Here is a 22,870-nt window from a genome sequence, read left to right on the forward strand (position 1 = left end):
TCTTAGGAATGTCTCTATGCCCATTTCCTTATCTGAAGAATGGGGAGTTGTGACAATAGTACCTCTTAATAAGATTGTTGTGAGGGTCAAATTAATTTATCTATAAAACTTTACAAAGTAGTTCTTTGGATATCGCATGCAGTGAAAGCATTTGCTATTTAATCAGCCAAATACTGAGCACTTACTGTACATTAGGCACTTCATTTTTAGAATTTACAGTCTTTGGAGTAAGAAATATCCCAAATGGTACCAAGGACATGACTGGCACATCCTCAGGTCACAGGAGATGCTTTGCACAGCCCCAGCCATCCTCAAACACGCTGCTTCCCATCAATACCCCCAGGGCATACCCCATAGACCTCTACCCTCCAGCTCCTCACATCCCCTCTACCCCCCATGTTTACTCATGTGCAAACACTCTCACATGCACCATCACTTGAAATGCCCTCTTTACGTACCTCTGTCAGACAAGGAAACTGAGATTCAAAGAGACTGCCTGTGTAATAAGACACTAATTCAGTGGCACAATCAGCATCAAACCCAGATCTACTGAACAGGGAAGGGGTAGGAGGAATGTGGGAGTAACAAATTCCCCATTACCCACAAGGAGATTGAAAGCTCAAGGATAAAAGTGGGGAGAACTCAGTCCTGCTCTTCAGATCTTACTGAGGAGAAGCCTGGGGTACCTGAGAGGCAGCCTAGGTGAAACTATACCTGAGGAGACAGAAAGGGAGGCCACACTGCTAAGGGAAAAAAGCAAGAACAGGTCAGGAGCTGTCCCCGGTGCTGACTGATCCCTGACCATCCTGTGCTGGAGGTCCTGTGTAAGCGGGGAGCAGTGAACATATGGACACTAGGTCCTACTTTCCTCTTTTCTCCTCTGCGGCTGAGAGATCTTCTCTCCCTCACCTCCCTGTCACCCACCCACCCCCCCTTCCCACACACACGCAGTCCCTTTCTATAGCCCTCCTCAACCATATGCAAGTTCGATGCTGTATAACTCCACACCAGAAACCCCTCCTGGAAGTCAAAACCCCACTCCATTTCTTCCCTACCAAATGGACCCAGCCCTACCCCACTTGCAGCCGAAAGCCTCAAGTCCTGTACCTAGGAAGCCTGCTGTTCCTGTCAAAAGCTTTCTCCATGAAGCCTTCTCTCACTTCCTCACCATTCTCCCAGGTTGGCATGGTAGCTATGGACTAGATTAACCTTTGTTCAGGGCAGAACAATGCAGGACAGAGCTAGGGGCCTAGTAATCAGCGCTGTTGATTAAATAAATGTATGCATACATGCATGTTGGGACTAATTTAATGGGGATGGCAGGGTTGATGACACTAGTGCAACCACCCCACCCCAAGGGCAATGGCAGTATTCTGAAGGGCTCCAGCCTAGGTGTCTTGGCTACAGCAATATCTCTTCCAACCTGGGAGCTAGAGGGTGTTCCTACTATTCCCTCTCAGGCCTGGGTCCAAGCATCCTCCCATCCTTTCCCCAGGCCTTCTGGACCCAGGCTTTCAGTTAGGTGGCTGTGGCAGCAGAAAGGAGGCAGAGACAGCAGTGAGGGTCCAGGTTTACTCTTTGGGGATAGGGAAGGGTGAAGAGAAGGGGTGGATGGGATGGGGGCACCCCTCAGTAGTCAGCTGTGTAATCTGTGCCATGGAGACCCCGGCACAGCAGTGTGAACTCCTTCACCATCTCCTTCACCCGCCTCTTGTTCACTCGCTCGCTGAAGGAGAAAAGGGAGAGCAGGTTAGCACCAGCCACCACTACTGCCCCCTCTCTGCCTGAGCCCAGGCCCACCCCAGCTCTGCTCACCGAAGGATCTGCTGGCTGAAGGTATCCTTCTGTTCAGGGCTGAGGCGGGCAGAGGGAAAACCAGGTGGCTGCAGGGCCTCCTTGATCCACATGCTCAGGAGGCTGAAGCAGTGCTTGTTCAGGGCGAACAGGATGTCGGCAAAGCAGTCCATGAGGCTGCGGGAGGCCTGGCCCCCAATGGCCTGAGGGAGAGGGGTTCTCAGCACACCAGGGTGTTGCCCCTTCTGCAGCAAGAATGCCTAACTGCCCCAGGCCCTCTGGACAGTTCCTAAGCCAAACCACATCACGGTGAGCGCTGCTTTTTGAGAGCCAGTTGATCCCCACAGCAATCCTAACAACTTTCAGCCATTTAATTGAAAAAGAAACAGAATCTGAGAGCTTAGGGAACCAAAGGCTCAAGCCTCCCAGAAGGCCAGCTGCCTCAGCAGTGTGCGGCCCTCACTCCCATCAAACCCCCCTTTGCTCCATCTCACCTCCAGCACTGCTATGAGCAGCATACGACCGTCTTCCTGTACCACCTTTCCCACAGACTCTACTTCCCCACACCGAGGCAGCAGCTCTGTCTGCAGAGGATGGAGAGGCCCATCAGCCCAGCTCCTTCCCAGCTCTCCCTGAGGACAAGACCTGTACACCCCAGCCCTACTGTCTGGAGTCCTGGGCAGGGCAGGGCATTGGGGTGGCAGTGGGTCAGGGTTTAGCATGGGACTCACAAAGAAGCCACAGGAGGCCTTGACAGTAGGTGCCTCAGGGAACTTGAGGGCCAGCACAGCTGTGGGACAGGCAGAGGCAGATCAGTTTAAGGATCCTCCTAGGGGAGCCCCAGGCCCACCCGTCCATCTCGCCCCACTTACCACACTGGAACACAGCTTTGACATCCAATCGTTCACACAGGAACAAATCTGGCTTCCGCTTCAGAGCCTGCAGGAGGTGGAGCTGGTAAGCCCAGCCCCAGCCAGCTCCAAGGACCATCCCCCCACTCACCTGCCACCCTAGCCCCCAACTTCACACCTCACAGGTAGAGGCTGCCAAAACCAGCTACCCAGCCACTCTGGGGGACCCGGACCACCTCAGAGTTCAGTAGGTCAGGTGAGGACAGCTCAAGGGATGCTATGTACGTGTATGTGTACATGAATGCACGGGTGTATGTGAGAGAGGTTGGGGGTGGGGATAATGCAGAAAGTTTGGGTTCCAGACACCTTTCCCTCTTCCCTCCATCAGGGCCAGATGTCTCGCAGGCTCTAGGTTGCCAGCAGTGACTTCATGTTGATTCACAGAGGGAGTTAAGCACCCCTGGTTTGTGAACAGGGCAGCAGGAAGAAGAGATGGCAGCCAGACAGGGAGCCCTCAGCCCAACAGCCCTCCTCCCATGACCCTCCTGTATTCCTGAGGCACCCTCTAGCTCCTGCTCAAGAAGAGGAAAAGTACAGCAGGAGCCTTGGAGCCTCGGCCCCATCTTTCACCCAGGGTACCCTGTGTCCAGGCCCTCTTCGGCCATACACCCACCAAGGAGTCAGTGCTGCTGTGGGTGAGGGGGAAGAGATGAAGTGAAGGGGACAGATGGCCTGCCCCGAGTGGTACCAGGACATGACTGGCACATCCTCAGGTCACAGGAGATGCTCTGCACAGCTCCAGCCATCCTCAAACACTGCTGCTCCCCAGCAATGCCCCCAGTGCATACCACGTAGACCTCTACCCTCCAGCCCCTCACATCCCCTCTACCCCATGTTTACTCATGTGCAAACACCCCCACATGCACCATCACTTGAAATGCCCTCCTTACATACCTCTGTCACACCCCTAGCATACACACGCTCTCCCCATCTGGAACACACCCTCATTACACAGTCACACATCACACCTGCACATCCCCAAACCATGTCCACACACCTACACCCTCAGCCTTGCCACAGTCCCTCTGCGCACTCTCCCAACATACCCATCCACAAACACACATTCAGACACCCTCCCCATCAAAGATACACCCTTGAAAACACCCATACACATATCCATCCAGGCCCAGAACACTCCCTGTTCTTCCCTCCTCCCAACCTCCCCCTCCCCCAGAAACTAGACTTGTAAGTTCCAGGAGAGCAAGAACTGTGCCTGCTTTTGCTCACTATTATATCCTCAGTACCTAGCAAAGTAGAGCATGTATCACACACTCAATAAGTATCTGTGGAATGATTAAGCAAAGAAACACTCCATTTACCCCAACTCACAGGTCAGGGGGTCTGCATGCTAGGAACCCCTAACACACAGAAGCCCCCATCACTAACTCCATGCCCCCACAGCCCAACATGCATCTCCAAACCATACTCTGATACAGACATACCAATGACTCAACATACACTCCTATCCTCCATAATACACACTCCCACAACCCAACACACACACACCTCCAACACATGTCCACGCTCTAAATCCATCAAGGCCTAACACATCAACAAACAACACAAAACACACAACACATCAACATACAGCACACATCAAGGCACACATTCATCCCAGCACCCAACACAATACACATACTACTTACAGGTGATTTCTGTTCCCTTCCCAAACCAAACTCAAAACATACAAAATAAGGTCTCACACGCTGAAACACATACAAAACGCAAACACATCCTAACGTGGAGCCTGCACTCCACCTCTCAGCAGCAGCTCAACCTCTCCAACAGCCCAACTCTGGGCTCCACCGTGCACATTCCTCTTCAGCCCCTCGCTTTGGAGCTGCTCCCAGCCTACCTCTCAGGAGCAGGCTGGGGGCACTGAGGCAGGCAGTTCCCGGCAGGAGCACGGGGACAGTGAACCCCAGGCCCTTCAACTCCAGCCCTACCTGTGAACTTCTTGGGCAACAAGAAGCTGATGGGCGCAGTCACCACCCCCTCCCTTTCCCATTCCCCACCCGAGGCCAGCCCAGCTCCCTCCCTTTGGGATCAGCCTCTCCCTGGTCTTTGTAGAAGACTGAGCTAGTTGAGGCATAGGGGCACTAAAGGAGGATGTTGGGTTGTCAACTTCCACGGAAACAGATGAAGAAACTCTATTCAACTGAACAGAAAAAAAAATTTGTCAACAGAAAGCTAAAAATAGGCTTAAATTGAATTTCAACATAAGAGAAAGAGAAAGAGAGAGAACAGAACGTGAATGAATAAAACTAAAACACACCTGTGCCAGGAGTTGCATAAATGAATCAACAATATCAGGATGATCCCTGGGCCCTAAAATATAATAAAGATGGAACTTAAGAAAAAATTATACAAACAGCAACTCAACCTCATATAGTTATGTGGGACTGAGAGCCTGCAGGGAGACAGCGTGGGGGCACATGAGCAGCAGGAAGCAAGATAAAGAAACAAAACATACAAAAACCATGAACTGGGAGAAGCCCAACAGAAAGAGACGGCAAAGTGAAGGACGGGCCTGCCCCAGCTCCCTCCAAGGGGCCTTCCGCCTACTCCGCACTCCTCCTCGGGCCATCCCCTCATGTTCCCTTGGTACTTGAGCAATTCTGGACTCCACATAGCTGAAGAAATGGCCACCACACTTACTGTGGCCTCTGGCAGGTTGGGGTAGCCCTACACTGCTCCTAGCACATACCTCCCAGCAGCCAGTTATTGAAGAGGAGAGCCGGGATGGCAGGTGGGGGTGGGGGTGGGTCAGTCCTTGGTATCTCTTTTTTGTGGTTTATCTGAGGGCCCTAGAAAGGCCAGGGCATCAGAGCCTGAGTAAGTGCCACCTCACTCCAATGGCCTTAGGGCTCTTGATCTGGCAAAGGAAAATAATCTATTTGGTCCACTTAAATAGAGGACTCTTGCTTAGGTATGGCAGTGCCCAGCATGCTCTGGAGATGGCCTGGCAAGTCACTGGCAGGGAACCAGAGGAGGAAACAGCATCATAAGGCCAAAAACAAGAGCCCCACCCCAGCAAAGCTCCTCCACATGGACACAGACTCAGCAGAGAGCCAAGCTCAGGGCTGAGGACTAGTTCCCATTATCTGGACATGCCAAGAAATAGGGAAAGCAGTCAACGTGTCATCCCATGGTCCAGTGGGAAGGCAGAGCCCGAGGAAGGAATGGCTAAGATTGGGATGGCATAACAGGTATGGGAGCCATCCTGTCCAGCGAGACAACCAACAAGCCCAACAAATATGATGTTGGACACTTCTGCCTCCAGTTCTGATGATTCCTGAGGCAAGAATATGGCATGCACCTGGAGCTCCTACCCAGGCTTCTCCACTCTGAGGAGGATGTGGTGCAAAACCATCTGCCTAAGACACCACTAAGTAGCTGTGTGATCTTGCGCAAGCCACAAATGCTCAGTTTCCCCATCTGTAAAGCAGATAATCTCTGCCCTGCTTCCTTCTCTAGGCTATGAAGAGTCACCAGTAAATAAAGCCTGTTCCTTTGGTATCTGAACTCTGAGTTATTTAAGTCCTAGAAAGTGAGGCCCAATGTGCACCCTGCAGGTTTGATATTCAGCAGCCACCCTGTTAGAGGTGGGCCAGACAGTGAGAAGGTTCCAAGGGCAGGGAGCCCTCCCTCTCCTTTACTTAACAGCATCTGTGGCCTGCTGTATTCTGGCCTCATTCTGGGCACTGGGGATGCAGAGAGAAGAAACTCAACCTTACCCTTGAGGGGCTTAGTCTAGTAAGAGAGACAGACATGAAAGCTGATTATTGTGTGTGATCGGTGCTGTTTCAGCAGTGTGTATGGGATGCAGTTTCAGTACAGTTAGAAGCACCCAATTCTGCCTCAGAGAAATTACTTTGAGAAGTGAGGCAGTCTTCCTCCTTTGTAAGGCATGAAGGAGTGAGAGTTCACCCAGTAAAGGGCATAGGACATTCCAGTCAGAGGAGCAAGGCACAGGGATCAAATGGGACATGGTAAGGAAGAGGCAGTGTGGCTGGAATGTTGGATTCATGAGGACATCGGCAGGAGAGGCATGACAGAGCCTTGTCATGTGGGTGGGAATGGAACAATAAGCTGAGGGCAATGGGAACAATGAAAGGGTTTTAAGACTGGGAAGACAAATGCTCAGATTTGTGTTTTCATGAAGATTATAGCTGCAGTGTGCAGAACAGATTGGAGAGAAGGGGAGATGTCAAGAAAACCCACTAGAAGGTTGCTGATAATCCAGGTGAGACCCTAAACTGAGGCAGTGGCCACAGAGGTGGGTAGAAGTGGACCGACCGAGAGAGAATCAGGAGCCAGGATCAATGGGGCTTGTCCCAGATTGGGTGCAGGGAGTGGGAGAGGTGGAGTTGAGGATGACCACACCAGGTTTCTGGTTCAGTTTTCTCCCCAGTTTGGACCTACTCCATGGCCCACAGAAACAGAGGCCAGGATCATGAGACCAAGCACTGAGGATATGAGCTGCAAGAACTCTGGGCACCAACCAAGACCCCTGGGGAGCCTCAAACCCGTGACCACGAATCCAGGCAAGGCTCATGAGGCTAGCTGAGCAGTGTTGTTTTTTTTTGTTTTTGTTTCTCCAAATTGGAAGCCTGGATTAGACAACACGAGAAGCCTGAATGAAGCCCCTGCTCCCAACTCTCTCAGGCAAAGGGCCACAGTGAATGGAGGGCTAGGACCACAGCCAAAGGTACTCGACTTCAGGCCTAGAAAGGACTAAGCCTTGATGCGGGGAAAGGAACCAGCAGTCTCTGAGTACTTCACTGTGCAAAAGCCCCCGAGCCAGGGGCCCAGAAGATGTGACTTTAACACCTGTAAACAATCATTTCAAGTATATGGTATCTCCGTTTCACAGATATGGAAATGAAGGCCCAGCAAAGGTAAGTGACTTGCCCAAGGACACACAACTAGTTGGTGGTGATGAACTTAGAATCTAGGTCTAGTTGACTTCAAAAGCCCGTGCTCTTTCCACTTTTCGTTATATCCCAAAGTAAAGGAGCCAGCCTAGTGCCCCAAGTCCCTCAGAGCCTCTGCCCACCTCCCACCCCCACCTCCTTCTTCCATATCCAGACTGGCCCTGAGCCCAGCAGGCCAGCAGAAGACATCATTCACCCTCTTATCCACTTCAACCTAAGGTTTCAACTATTTGTAAGGTGCTGTGCTTGATCTCACAGGTTTCCCATCAAGTCCCACGTGTGACTCAGGGGACAGAGAAGAACAGAGTGGGCAGCTTTGGCTCCCCATTTGGGGAAGCAGAGGCAGTGGCAGTGGCAGCAGCAGCAGAGACCCTGGTCAGGACCTACCTTGCTGGAAGAGAGTGAGTGTGACGGAGGTGACGAGCAGGAAGAGGGCCTCAATTGGGGGAAAGTGGGCAGGCTCATGAGCAAAGATGTGGACCAGCTACAAGAAAGCAGGGAATGCTGGTCAGCTGAGACCCAGTCTCACCAGGATAGAGCAATATCCCTGGAATGCAAGTGGGGACCCCAGCCACAGCAGCCATCTGACCCACCCCCACCCAGGGTCAGGAGCTCTGCCCCAACCAGAAGGCCCACCTGTCGAGTGAGGTCAAGAGCAGAGGCCTGGGGGATGGTGCTGTACATCCGACCCAGCATCTCACACAGCTGTGGCACCATGGGGGCAAAGTCATCCAGCAGCGTCTTAACAGACTTCTCAAAGATAGCGCACACCGCCTTGGGAAGAAAGCAAAGGAGCCCTGGTCAGCAGGTCATGACTGGCTGGAACAGCGCTGAAGCCCTGCACAGAGGGGGCCTAAAATCGGGCCCTTACCTATAAGCTTTGCCTGGCCCTGCAAACAAAAGAACGTAAGCAAGTCTGACCCTTACCCTGAAAAGCAGGGGCAAAGGCCCTTCACTGAGGGGCAAAGGATGTAACTGTAGAACTTAACTCCTGCTACTTACATCTCTACCATTTCCTCTCAGGGAGCAGCAACAGCAACAAAACCCTGAATTGAAAAGGAACCAAAGGCAGGTCTCTGGTGCTAAAACAGATACCTGACTGTCACTCGACCCTAATATTACAGTTCTTGCGTTAAGCACTTCTCATGATACTGGGGAGTTCTAAATGTCTTCCCAAAAGATTCCTTATCTCTATGGGGCAGGATTCACCTCCCTTGTTTCTCCAAACCATTGTAAGCTGAAGTGTGGCAGTAACATCTTACCCTGCTACACCTCTGAGCAGTCACTGTGGGAGCAGAGGACAAGGGTCAGGGCTCACCTCCACAACCTGGGCATCATTCAACCATTTGCTCAGCACCTTCTGGATAAGCTGGAAGACCTGCTGCAGCACCACCACCACCTGAAGACACAGGAAGAAGTGAAGTGCTTCTGCTATCAATCACTGTGACCCACTTGAGAAGGACTTGGTAGCAGGGAGGAGGGGAGCAGTTCAAACCTATTACCCCAGAATGCACACTGAAGACCCAGTGCATGGGTCCCCTGGGGAAGAAGTGGTTTGCTGAACTCTCTCATGAATGAAAAAGGAGGATATCCTGAATTCTAGGGATCATCTCAAAGGAAGCCTCAAACTGCAAAGCAGAGATATCACAAGTGCTTCATAAGGTTACAAAAACTTTGTAAACTTAAAAAAAAAACACCCCCTATCTCTGCTCTGTAAAACCAAGGCTATGGACTAGCCTCTGAAGTGCAGATGCTATCTCCAAATAGGCTTGAGGTAGGGAGCCCCAAGGAATGCACAGATGCAGGCTTAAGCTGCTCTCCCAGCTTACAGAGGAGTAGAGAGCAGACTGAGGTCCTGGCAGGTGAGGAAAGGCAGGATGATGACTACCAAGTAAAGAAGCAGCTCTGTGGGATGACAGTGGCCCAGGTATGGTCTAAAGCCAAGAGGCTAACTGAAACTGGGTTGGGGAGTTAAGCAAAGAGGCCACGATGCCCATGGCTTCCTTTTCTCCTGGAGAAATCCTGGAGGGAGTTCTGGGAACAGCAACCAAAGCAGTCTTTGTAAAGAACTTCACAATATGCAAACTACCTTCACTTAAGACCACATCTACTATCCAGCACAGTTCTATGAATTGAGTAAGCCAGACATTTCAATGTTCTCAGTTTTTAATGGGAAGCTGAGGCTTGCCTCAGATCAAGCAGCTTGTAAGTGGTCACCCCAAAACCTGTGCCCAAGCTTATCACAAGACTTATCACATTGCTTTGTGACAATCTGAGCAACTTGAATTTCCTCTGCACTGGGAGCAACTTGAAGGCCAGAACTACTACATGTGGAGGATGTAATGAGCATCCTTAGTGCTCACAGGGGACAGTAAATGTTGAAGTAGAAGGCCCTACAGAGCTGGAGGTTGAACAGGGGCCCATAATAACATCACTTAAGGGCTGAAGGATATAACGTCAATGTCCCTCATGAGGCTGAGGAATCTCAATGACATCAACCTCATTGGGCTGGGGACAAGGACAACATCACATACAGAGTTGCTACCTACAGAGTGAGGCAATTATAGGTCATTCATGGAGTCAGAGGACCAAATATATCACCCCCACGGGGCAGGGAGAACAATGACAACATTACCCACAGAATTGAAGAGTGACAATGACATTCCCACAGGTGGGGGTGGGGGGATGGCAAAGACAATGTCACCCACGGGGTTGGGTCCCTGTGGCACTGGCAGCTTCCGAAGCTCAGGGCCTTCGTGATCATCCTCATGATGACTGATGTCCAATGTGGTGAAGAGGTTGGAGAGAAGCCCCAAGATGTGAACAATGGCCAGCTTGTTGGAGGGATTAGGCTGCAGGGAGAAGCAAACCAAGCTCCAGATCTCCTAGCCCCAGTTTGGTCCCCAGATCACTGAGCCCCAGCTCTAAGGGCCAGCTCCAACCTCACCCCTTATCAGCCACAGCATACCAGTACTGCTCCCGGCCCCCAGAGCTCACTCACTATCTCCTCTGCCAGCTTCTCCAGTTGCTGGATATAGGGTGAGATAAGCGAGTGCAGGTTCTTAAGAATCTCCTCCACTTGAAGAGCTGACAGCAGGAAGCCCAGCGCCTGCATCAGCCACATGCACTGGCTTGTCTGTGGGGCAGAACATGGATGGTCAGTCCTGGCCACATCTAGTTGTGGGGTAAGAAGGAAAACGGGCCTCTTGGGAGAAGAAAAACACAGAGAATAAGGGGTAAGAGGAAGGGGAAGGCCAAAAAACAGGATTTCAGGGATAAGAGATTCCCACAAGACCCCCAAGGAGACCCCTAGAAACTTCTGAGCCGCACCTTGTGGATCTGTTTCATCAGCACATCCTGCGGGGGAGAAAGAAGGAATGTAGTATCAGCACAGTGCAGAGTGTGCTCTGAAGCTCAGTACCATCCAGGGCCCCTGCATACCTGGGACACGGCCACAATGTTGGCAGCATAGGGAGGCAGGTCATACTTGCACTCTCGGCAGATCTTCTTGAGGGTAGACACAGAAGAGACAGAGAGCTCAGGATTGCCTAGGGCATGCAGTACCAGGGGCAGAACACTGTTGATCATGACGGGGTGGTCAGCCAGCCATTCAGACAGAGCTCCTGGAGGAAGGAGGGAGACAGAAGGATCTTTGAGGCAGGCCAGACTGGCTTTGTACCATGTCTCTGAGGCAAGCAGAGTTCCTGGCAGGGTCAAGTTGCAGCCCTAGCACAGAGCACTGCTCCATTCAGAGGACCTATGCATGTGCATGCTCAAACATGAGCCTTACAGCTGAGAAGCAGGGAGAGGTTACTCAACAGAAGCCCAGTACTGCTGTTTCACTGACAGTAAACTAGCCTCACTGAATTCAGCTCAGTGTGCCATCAGATGGACCCCCTAGACCTGCCAGGACAGTCAGTTTGTTACAACACTGATTGTGTGTAGGCACATGGCTCTCCCATTCTGGATAGAATCCAGCATGCTGGCTGTGGCCGGAGTGGGGTGCTGTGGCTCTGGGAATATGGTCATGGGTGTGTGCCAGGTCTCACCAATGGTGAACATGACAGTGTCTGCCAGCTGCACGTTGCTGATGCTGATCCGTGGGATGAGGCCAATGAGCCCAGGCACCACATCAGAATAGTTGACGTCAATGGTCTCTGCGATGGATTGGAAGCCGTAGAGGAGGGCCTCTGTGTGCTGGGGAAAGAGGGTGCCACTGGCTTGGATGAGGAGGGTGTGACAGGTCTGGGAGGGCTGAGGGAATCAGGCTTGGGAGGTACCTGCCAGGAGTAGGGCTCCTCTGAGCTGGTGAGCAAACGACCCAGTTTGTCATAGAGGTTGCTGAGCAGCTCGGCCCCCAACATCTCATAGACATACATGAGCGTGTCTGAGATGTCCACCCTGAGAAGCAGATGAAGGCCTTTTATACTGCCTGGATCCTGACCCTGGATCCTGCCCCCAAGCCCAGGAGCCTACCCCAGTACCCCCACAACTCTGCAACAATGCTTAGAAAACAGAGAAAGGAGCCCCAAAATTCAGAAAGCCTGGCCTTGGGCCCCTTCCCTCATTGCCTTCATTATTTCTGGACTCCATTTTAGAGGAGCTGGCCTGCTACCATCACCTGTAAATTCGGAACTGCTCCTTCTCGTCTGAGGACCAGAATCCATATTCCTCATCAGAAGGGAACTGGGCCTTGTGCAGAAGCACATCCACCAGCTGGAAGTAGACTGGCCGGTACACCTGCTGGTATACAGCCTGCTTCTCTGCCTCAAAGGATAGAATATCATCCTGAGAGAGCCAGGGAAGACAATTAGCCACCTCACCAGCAGCCATAGAAGCCCATGATCCACCTTCTTCCACCACAGCCCAGTCCTACTGGAGGTCACACAGACACACCTGCAGCGTGTACCAGAAGGTGAGGGTTAGGGAGCTGGTGGTCTCATTGACAGGATAGTGGCCAGGGATGCCTGTGCAGAACATAATCATGTTGACAAGTGCCAGGAAACTCTGCCAGTGCTCTACTTGGTCCAGCAAGGCCCTGGGGAGGAGGAGACACAGTCAGGTCATTCTACCTCTCCAGGGACTTCCATAACCCCACCTCTTAGAGGGCCCTACTATCCCACCCCCAGCTGCTCCACCCCTTACCGGGAGTGGTTCTCGCCCAGGGCCACAGCAATGCGACAGATGCCATGGGAGGTCTCCATGTCCCCGTTCTGCACTGCCTGCCGCAGTTGTTCCTGCAGACCCAGCACCAGCGGGATGAGCTTCAGGAGCGTGTTCACGTACCTAGAGGCATGAGGTAAGAAAATCCATCAGAGCTCTCTGCTCACCCCCACACTGGCTTTAAGAGAAAGGCATCAGCCGGGCGCGGTGGCTCACGCCTGTAATCCCAGCACTTTGGGAGGCCGAGGCGGGCAGATCACAAGGTCAGGAGATCGAGACCATGGTGAAACCCCGTCTCTACTAAAAATAGAAAAAATTAGCCGGGCGCGGTGGCGGGCGCCTGTAGTCCCAGCTACTCGGGAGGCTGAGGCAGGAGAATGGCGTGAACCCGGGAGGCGGAGCTTGCAGTGAGCCGAGATTGCGCCACGGCACTCCAGCCTGGGCGACAGAGCGAGACTCTGTCTCAAAAAAAAAAAAAAAAAAGAGAAAGGCATAATCTCCTTGTTTTCCTTCAAAGCTCCCCTCCCCTTATTAAATCCTAAGCAAAACAAGGGTCAGGGTCTACATGGCAGATTTGATGTTCCCTATGTTGGGAAGAACCTTAGGTCAGAGCCCCCAGAACTCTGAGAGGGAAGTATGAGAAGGTCGGTATTACGGGTTGAATTGTGTTCTCCAGGTGGACTGTGAGCTGATTCTAGAATGGGTGAAGATTTTGTTTTTTGAGATGGGGTTTTGCTATGTTACCCAGGCTGGTCTCGAACTCCTGAGCTCAAGAGACTCGGTCTCCTGCTCAGCCTCTGGAGTAGCTGGGATTACAGGTGTGAGCCACCACGTCCAGCTAGGTTACAACTTCTGGGGAGGTTGAGATGAAGTGAATATATTTTGCATGTGGTGATAACATGAAGTTTGGGGCGCCAGAGGGCAGACTCTCATGGGTCAAATTATGTCCCCACAAAAAAGATACGTTTTTTGATAAATCCTAATCCCCAGTACCTCAAAATGTGGCCTTATTTGGAAATAAGATAATTGCAGATGAGGTTATACTGGAGTAGGATGGACCTAAACTCCAATATGACTGGTGTTCTTATAAGAAGACATCCATGTGAAGACAGAGACATACAGGGAGAATGCCACATGAGGACTAAAGTAGAGAGTGGAGTGATGCAGCTGGAAGCCAGAGAACACTGAAGACTGCCAGCAAACCACAGAGCTAGCAAGAGGCAAGGACGGAGTCTCCTACAGGTTTCAGAAGGAGCTCAGCCTTGCCAACACCTTGATTTCAGACTTCTAGCCTCCACAATTGTGAGACAATGAATTTCTGTTTGGTTTTAAAGAAATTCTTTGTTATGGTAGCCCTAGGAAACTAATACAGTCTGACAGGGGTGATTGAACAAGAGTGGGAGACAGAAGAGTAAACACAGGCTCAGAAGCCCTGATTAAAAAAAAAAAAAAAAAAAAAGGTTTTGGAAGGCAGCAACAGCTCATGAGAGCATCAATCCCTGCCATCCACTCTACTCTCTACCACCAAATCCCAACTCTTGAGGAGTCTGGTGGCAGCAGGGAGGGAGAGAAGTAGATAATGAACTCAGAGAGAGCTAAGAGGCCAAACAGACAGGATTTGACGACTGACTGGATATGAGGAAGGCGAAGAATAAAGGCAACTCTCAGGTCACTGGCTAAACAACTAAATAGATGGTGGAGCTATTTACTGAGACCTGTGGGGTGAGGAATGGGGAATAGCAACACCTTTAATGGGAGGTGGAAGGTGATAAGCTCAGTCTTAGATAAGTTGATTCACAGACACCTGATAGGTTATGCAGGTAGAAGCATCTAGAAAGAGTTGGATATAAAACCCTGAAACCCAGCATAGAGGTTAGAACAAAAGCCATAGATTTGAGAGTCATCAGCTAACAGCTGGTAATTGAAGCTACGGGAGTAGATGAAAATTGCCCAGGGAGAATGTGTTGAATGAGAAAAAAAAATAAGAGGGTCCAGATCAGAGCCCTGAAACACAACGATCTCTAAAGGAGAAGGATAGATAGGCCAGTATACAAAGGGGACTGAGAGAAGCCTGGCTCAGCCCACTGGATCCCTCTTCAGCACCTTGGTCTGTGGAGATGAGACTAAGCAGAGGAAGCCACGCTCTAACAGTAGGGATCAGGTGCTTGGGACCCCTCTGTTGTCAATCATAATGTCACCATAGCAATCTATTTTAGGGAGTGGGGGACTGAGGATCCCAGAAGGAGTTCTATCTGGACTTGCCCCAAGCAGGTTGCTAGGCAGTAGCCTCATATCCTTGGTGGGAGGATGAGAATGACAAAAAGAGGCAACCAGCCCAGGGACATCGGCCTCCTTCTCCACATCCCCATTCTGGTAGGAAAAGTCATCCATGCCAGGATATCCCCAGCCCAGAGACAGCCCCAGGGGGTGCTGCCTGGAGACGGCTGGGATAGCTTCAGTCTCCTGACCCTGACACGGGCTGCACCACCAGACAATGGGCATTTTCAGGCCAGACTCTGGCACAAAGACAAGGGGCAGGGCCAAGGCTATGACCCACAAGCTCCTCAGCAACTGAGATGGGTGCAGGAGGTAGCGCTCTATCCCCATAGCATCTCCACTGTTTTCTAAGGCTCCTTCCTCCACCTGCCAAAGTTTATGCAGATGGCAGATACTCAGTGAGGTTCTTAATGTGTCTCATCTGAGCCTCATAATAGAACAAATCAAGGATAATACAGCCTCAAAGGGCTCAGAGTATCATATCACTCAAGGTCATACAGCTTAGAAGCAGAATCCAGGTTGAAACTTCCCCTTAAACTGCTACAGGTCTGCTTTTCTTTCAGGGCCCAACCAGGATTTCCCCAAAGGATCTATGTGCATCTCAGCCCATATCTCCAGTCCTAACTGATGGGAGCCCCCAACAGCCTGCCTAATTCACTTTCCCTCCCTCCCTAACTCCCAAGGAAAAGCTTTTCCAACATTAAAAACATATTTCTGGAAAAAAAATACATTTCAAAGGAGAGAGCCAGGAAGCAGCAGCAGCTGTGGAGGAGCAAGAAAAGGGTGACTTGAGTGCAAGCTTAGCTAAGGGGAGGGCCAATGTCAGGACACCTGAGGAAGGCGTGCCTGGATGACCCAGGAGTCAAAGCCACTGAAGGTGACTTTCACAAGCCAAAGCTGGGAAACTAGACTGGGTAGAGCAAGGACCAGGCTCTGATTCTGGGTTGGATGCAGCTCACCCATGGGAAGAAGTTCTTGCATAGATTTCCTACCACCTGAGCACCTGTGTCTGCGACCTGTGAGTGGACAGAAGAATAAGTCTGAGGTCCCAGAGGTTTCTAGGTTTGGGGGAAGGAGACAGGGAGGATGTCTTTACGACCACAGCTGAGGCTGGGTTCAAGAGGCCTGGCTCCAATCGGTCAGTTCAAGTAGCCGAGGCAGGGCTGCTGGGACTCCTCTGCTGCTGCTCACACGGAGCTCAGCCCAGACCTGCAATTAGAGCTTCACTTCAGGAGCAGAGCTGAGAAAATGGGGAGAGTTGCTAAGCAACCAAGGGGCTGCAGCCAATGGGCGCCAAGGAGGCTGTGGGTTACCTCACTGGCTCCTTGCTCGCTCATTCGTTCAGAGGAGAAGGGGCATCAATTACCTGCCAAAGCCCTTGAGACTGGCTGGGCGGGTAAACTTGGGTGTATCCAAGGACACCTCACATCACCCACACACTTGCCCTGATCTGTTTCCCTTAGTCACCAACTGTCGGAGCCCACCCAGCACTTGAGCTTCAGGCTGCCAAGAGAGGCCTTGATCTGGGACTAGGTATCCACCTTAAGCTGGAAAGCCTGGGAAGCCGGGGAATAGGTATCATAATAACTGCCAACACAATAATGAAACCAAATACTGGCAACTGCTGTTTACGGAGTACATAGAAACCATGCTAAAAGCTTCACGTTCTCTTATTTAATCCTCATACCGAAACAATCTTTTATTTTTTAAAATCAACCCCAATGTTTAAAGTTTTAAAAGGCAGTCATTAAGCACATTATCTATGTGTGTATGTGTGCGTGTGTGTGTGCATATACATATATATACACATACATACACACACACACACACACACACATATATATGAAACCAACTCCTTTTCAAATTTAGCCACTGAACAATTAGGCCCACTTTCTATCGCATGATTCCGGTTCTACTTCTTATGACCAATTCTAAAAGTAAACGGCCTTAATCCATTTAATAGTAACTATGTTTCTCTTTTAAAAAATAAACAGTTGGCCAGGCATGGTGGCTCATGCCTGTAATCCCAGTACTTTGGGAGGCCGAGGCAGGTGTATTACCTGAGGTTAGGAGTTCAAGACCAGCCTGGCCAACATGGCAAAAACCCATTTCTACTAAAAATGCAAAAATTAGCCAGGTATGGTGATGCATGCCTGTAATCCCAGCTACTCTGGAGGCTGAGGCAAGAGAATCGCTTGAACCTGGGAGGCGGAGGCTGCAGTGAGCCGAGATTGTGCCACTGCACACCAGCCTGGGCAAGAGAGTGAGACTCTGTCTCCAAATAAATAAATAAATAAATAAACAAACAGTTACCATTAACCATTAACAGTTACCATTACCATCATATAAAGTATAAACGAAGAACATACACACACAGTTCCCATTCTAAAACATGTAACGTATGAATAACCCAAACGTACAAATGCATGCTGCTGACCATCCCAACCCCAGCAGAGACCACAAAAGAACTCCCATTACTCAAGGAGTCAAAATACTCTTTACCGAACACCAGGGGCAGGACTTATGCACATTATCCTATTTAAACCTTTACAACTCTGTGGGGTTGATATGATCATCCCCATTTTATTGATGAGGAAACTGAGGCTTAGGAATGGTTTATCCAAGATTTCAGATCTAATAAGTGAACATTCTGGGCTTCAAATTTAGATGTGACTAACGCCAAGGCTTGAGTCGTTAGCCACTGTCCATGAAATCTCTTTCAATGGTTTTCCCTTCCAATTCTGCCAAGGGTCCCAAAGCCCCATCTCTGAAATGTCAGTGTCAGGGCCTCCAAACTCACTTTTTCTAATCCAGCTCATACCAAAAGTCTCAGTAGGCCATTTTCTCTGCTTAAAATCCTTTAATATCTTTATATCATCTTCAGGATGAAGATCAAAATCTTAAACTTGGCCAAAGTCCTGCATGATCTGGGCCCAGGTCTCCTATAACTCTGGCCCTTAAATCCTGCTGTCTAATCACACCTAATGATTTACAGATCACCCGACCCTCTGGGCTTTCACTCTTCCCTTGCTTGGGCTCTTCCATCTGTCTGGAACGTCCTCCCTATCCATCACTTCCATCTGGCTAACTCTTACACAGCTGGGTTGTCACTTCCTCTGGGAATCCTTTCATAGCCCTCAGACTCAGTGAAAGCCTCCTCTGGGTTCTTGAAGGCCCCTGCATTCTCCATCAGAGGATTCATCATGTTGATTGTACTTGCCATTCATGTGTCCACTAAACTGTGAGCTCCGGAGAGACTGAAGCTAAAGGATTTGTCTCTGTGCTCCCAGAGCTCAGCACAAGGCCCAAAACAGGACATGCTCAATGAACATTTGCCAAACAAACACTTCACTACACTCACTTCCTTAGGGCCCTTGAATATATCATGATGCTGCCCACAAGTCTTTGCAGCTGCTGTGGTTCCTAAAGCCTAGAACACTCCACCCTCCTCCCCCAATCCCTTCCATCCCCACTCCTCCTAACTCAGGCAACTCCTACTTTCCTCCATTCAAAAAACATCAGATGCTACCATGTGCCAAGCACAATGTGACAAAGTAAAATGACAGAGTCCCTGTCCTCACAGAGGTGAGAGAAATCATGTTATGGGCTAAGAAGGAAAAATACTGGGAGCTCTGAGGTAACATAAGAGAGAAGATCAAACTTAGCCTTAAGAATCCATTGAGGACTTCCCTATTCTTAAGCTGAGGCAAGATGTCAAGTACATGTGATGAGCCAGAGGCTGAAAGGAACATGGGACATTCAAGGAATTAAAGAAACTGTGTGAGAGTGTAGAGAGCAAGGAGAGTAGCATGAGATGAGGCCAGTGATGCCATATGGTGCAGCACCTTTATGAGTCACATTAAGGATTCCGAGCTTTAACCTAAGAGCATTGAGACGCCACTGAAGGCTTCTGATCAGAAAGATTAGATCCCCATTTTCAAAAGATCACTCTGGCTGCTGGGACAATGAAGGGTATAAGAGTGAGGACAAGCTCTACAGTAATCTGGGGAGAGAGACGATGACAGCTTGGACTAAGGTGGTAGCAATGGAAATGGGAAAAAAAATAGATTTGCAATGTGGTCAGGAGGAGAACAGCCAGGACTTGGTGACTAGTTGAGAGAAGGAAAAGAGAGTCAAATATTTTAATTGAATAACTGATAATTAGTTGTTTAATGTCTGCCTCCCTGTCTGAACCATGAGGACAGGGACCATGTCTTCTTTGGTTCCTTGCTGTATCTCCAGCATAGGACCAGGTATCAGTACACATTCAATTAATGTTCATTGAACAGATGGATGGATGGATGTGTGGCTGGCCAAAGAGGCTGTCTTCTGCGCGGGTGGGGACTAGCTCACCTCTGGGCATCAGGCTGTGAGATGGCATTCACAATGGCCTCCACACTGCTGTCGAAGAGCTCCGAGTCCTGCAGAGCAGCGAAGGCAGCCTGAATGAGCGCCTCACAGTCCTGCAGTGGCACCTCCAGCTGCACCCAGCTGGAGAAACACTTGAGCACCTTCTGACGCACACAGCTGGGTGAGCTGGGCTGCTGTAGTAGTTGCTCCAGCAGCGGGAAGACAGCCCCACATTCCACCGCCAGGCTGGTCCGCACCAGGCCTTTGCGGTACTGGGGTAGGCGGCTGGTCTGGAACTCCTCAGGCAGCACTGTCAGTAGCTCCAGCAGGGCTAGGCAGCGACCCTGGCCATCCACTGGTGAGTCCTCAGCCTGGAAGAGTCGTACCATATCTGCCACAGCACATGGCCAAGCGTCAGGCATCATGCTGAGAGCCAGTGAGGCCAGTGCCACGCACAGCCGAGTCAGTACAATCTTGGAGCCACTGGCAAAGCGGGTGATCTGGGTGAAGAGCTGTGCCTTTAGGCTTTCATACTGGTCAGTGGGGATGTCACTCCAGTAGCGAGAGATCTTGATGTGAAGAGCACTGGCCCCAAAGTACTGGATCTCTGGTACCTTGTCAGGTTGCAGTAGCTGCCAGCTGAAGTGCCAGGCCTGTGGGGAGACCTGGGCCTGCATCAGCCACTTCTGAGCCAGGTTCTTGTTCTCAATGTTGGGGTCATAGTAGAGCTGGTGCAGCGCCTGCAGGACAGCACAGGACTGAACAGGTGCTGGCCACTCTGGATCCTGCCAGAGCCCAGAACAGAGGCGTGACTTGGTCCTGCAAGGGTGCTCCCTCTCCCTGACTGGGGGGCTGAGCAGGGAGAGCTCAGGGCTCTGCAGTGTTTCCTGGGCCTGGGGTCCTGCTGATATCTTGAGAGCCTGAACCTTGTTCATGCTCTACCATATCCTCTTCTCCTTATAGCAAAACATTATGGGTTCAGAGAGGGAATCTCCACAGGAAAGCGAAAAAAGAGGAAGCTGATCTCCCCAAAGGGGAGGCACTTGAGGGCAAAGCCCAGGTGGAAGGAACAGCTTCGCAGGGATGAAGCTAAGTCTGAGAAGGGCATGGAACAGTTTGAGGGGACTTGACCCTCCCAGGCACAGCTGCTCCCATCAACTCCAACAGCTCCTTTCAGCTCCCCCAGGATCATCACTAGGTCACTCCAGATGCTGGCACCAAAGCCAGTGTGAAATCAGAGCAGGACTAAGACTTTTTCCAGGCAGCCCTGGGGCACAGATATACTGGAGGGGAGGGTGAGAACACTCCTCAGAGGGCACATGTCCAACCAACTGATCCAGAGAAGCCTTGGCCATAGCTGCAGCCCTGGCAAACACCTCGCCTAGTGCTCTCCACTAGCAGAATCCCCAGGGTCTCAATTCCAATGGGACTTTATCAGGTAAGAAAACAGTGAGATTTATCTCCCAATAGCACATGGAACAGTGCGCCACCATGCCAACACTGCCCTGCTCCAAGGGGTGGGAGAGTGTGGTCAGGACCCTGACCCTTAATCAGGCTCCATCCAAGTAGGCTTAGATCTATTCGTACCCCTGACAGCCAGTTATGGCCATTGGCCCTTGTTTGGCCCCTCAGGGATGCCAAAGCAGACAGAAGAGATGCATCCTCATTATTTGTTATGGCAAACAGGGTTAAGGATAACAAGTGAGCATCTGCAATCATTCCCTGCTTTCAAGTAAGGGAGTCCTATCTCCCCATTCATCCCAGGGTGTATGCATTCCTGCATTTCAGGTTGTAGGGAGCAGATACAGAAAAGAACTAAAGAGGCAGTTCAGAAAGATGGGCTGGGCAGTGGGGGAGCCTGGGAGGGCCATGGCAGGGAGCTATGTGGGCAGGTGAGTAGGGAGGAGCCCTGTAAGGCTCCCAGCTAGGCCAGGACCCTTGGACTCAGCACAAAACAAAGGGAGACAGCCCCAGGCCTGCCTGCTCAGGACTGGTCTGGCTTCTATCCAATAAAGGAAGGACCCTTCTCCAAAGAGTCGAAACAACCCAGATAGTTTTAGTTCCAGATCATTTTCTGAGCCCTTGGCTCAACAAAATCAGGTCCAGGATGGTTTGGCATCAGGATAATTCCAGGAGACTGAGCTGCAGGTCTCCTGGGTTCCCAGTTTCCTACTGCACTGCTCATGCAGTTCCCATGGAGCTGGAAAATAGCCAGTCTGGATGGGAGGCTAAGTCACAGCACCCTGAAGGGACCATCCCAAGACCCTAGAGTATCTGTCCACAGGGGACCTGCCTGTAAGGAAAGACAAAAATAGCCCATTAGGGCACTGCAATACTGCCTGCCCAGATAGACAGCAAATGCCAGGTGCTCTGGGGGCACCATACCAGCGGGCACCCAGCCCAGGCCTGAGCTCTGCCATTAGTGACAGTCCCCAGAACTTCTGCTCTGTCACTGGAGTGCCCACCCCAGAGCCCTCATACCTTCTCCACGTTCTCCACAGTGAAGTCCAAGGCTGGTGCTGCTCCAGCCCCTGCAGCCCCCGGCTGCTCCTCCCGCCGCTCCATCTTTGCTCCCTCCCTGGCAGGGAGGTGGGCCCTGATCTGTCTCCTGCCCCAGCCCCTTGGCTGCTGGCCCCCTGCTAGACCCCGGCTTGGGTGCCCAGGGAGTGGTGGGGTGAGGGGGAGCCCAGGGCGGGCATGGCTGCCGAGGCCTCCCCACCTCGTTTGGGGGTGGGAGGCTTGCCAGAGACCAAAAGGGGTGCTCTTAGGAGACCCAATGAAAGGGACTCCGAGGAGGGAGCCGTCAATGAGGAGCTCTCAGGGAGGGATCCTAGTGGAAGGTAACAGCTCTGTCCCCAGAATCTGTGTGGAGGGAGTCACTGGGGAGGGAGGCCTGCGGGGGAAACCAAGTCCCTGGCTCTTGAGGGGTCACAAGGTCGATGGCCTGGCCTGTACCCACAACACCCCCGCCTGGGTGAGCTCTCGGGTGCTATGAAGAGGTCATGGGGCTGGAGGGTCACGGGGGAGAGAGCCCTTCGTGGTTACGGAGGCGTCCGACGAAGCGCGGAGATGCAGCTCCGCGAGTCTGGGGCGAAGAGTCCGTGGAGTTGAGGGGCTGTGGCAGGTCCCTTCCGTTCGGCCTGGCCCGCGCTGTTCTCACCGCCCCGCTACAGCCCAGCTACCGCCGCTGCCTCCGCCCCAGTGACTGACAGACAAGCCCGCCCGGCCGGGACGGGGCAGGGACCTCGGCAAGGTGCGGGCTGCCCCGAGCGCCTGTCCCCGGCACCGCAACTCAGGCCCCCACTCTCGCCAGTTCTGGCTCGGCACGGCCCGGCACCGCCCGGCACGGCCCAGCGGAACTGCGCGGAAACTCATTCCGGGTCTTTAGCCCTGTCCTCGCGCCAGTCCGCGCTCCCCTGAGCAGGCGGTGGAGCGGCA

The 22,870-nt window shown here is 51.6% G+C and overlaps 1 protein-coding gene across 1 annotated transcript; it reads right to left on the reverse strand.

The window, feature by feature from the left end:
- Positions 1–1,558: 1,558 nt before the first annotated feature.
- IPO13 (importin 13) lies at positions 1,559–22,805 on the reverse strand. Its single transcript, XM_007979074.3, has 20 exons — positions 21,914–22,805; positions 19,436–20,172; positions 12,788–12,928; positions 12,539–12,680; positions 12,264–12,430; positions 11,923–12,043; positions 11,692–11,839; positions 11,084–11,265; positions 10,973–10,999; positions 10,644–10,778; positions 10,351–10,494; positions 8,961–9,041; positions 8,279–8,416; positions 8,030–8,126; positions 4,981–5,033; positions 2,667–2,733; positions 2,526–2,584; positions 2,289–2,378; positions 1,816–1,997; positions 1,559–1,726 (listed from the first exon to the last, which is right to left on the reverse strand). Exons 1-20 carry the CDS (start codon positions 21,995–21,997, stop codon positions 1,630–1,632), a joined length of 2,892 nt encoding a protein of 963 aa, XP_007977265.1. The 5' UTR covers positions 21,998–22,805; the 3' UTR covers positions 1,559–1,629.
- Positions 22,806–22,870: the final 65 nt, after the last annotated feature.

This window comes from Chlorocebus sabaeus, chromosome 20 (assembly GCF_047675955.1).
Source record: "Chlorocebus sabaeus isolate Y175 chromosome 20, mChlSab1.0.hap1, whole genome shotgun sequence".
Taxonomy (NCBI): Eukaryota; Metazoa; Chordata; class Mammalia; order Primates; family Cercopithecidae; genus Chlorocebus; species Chlorocebus sabaeus.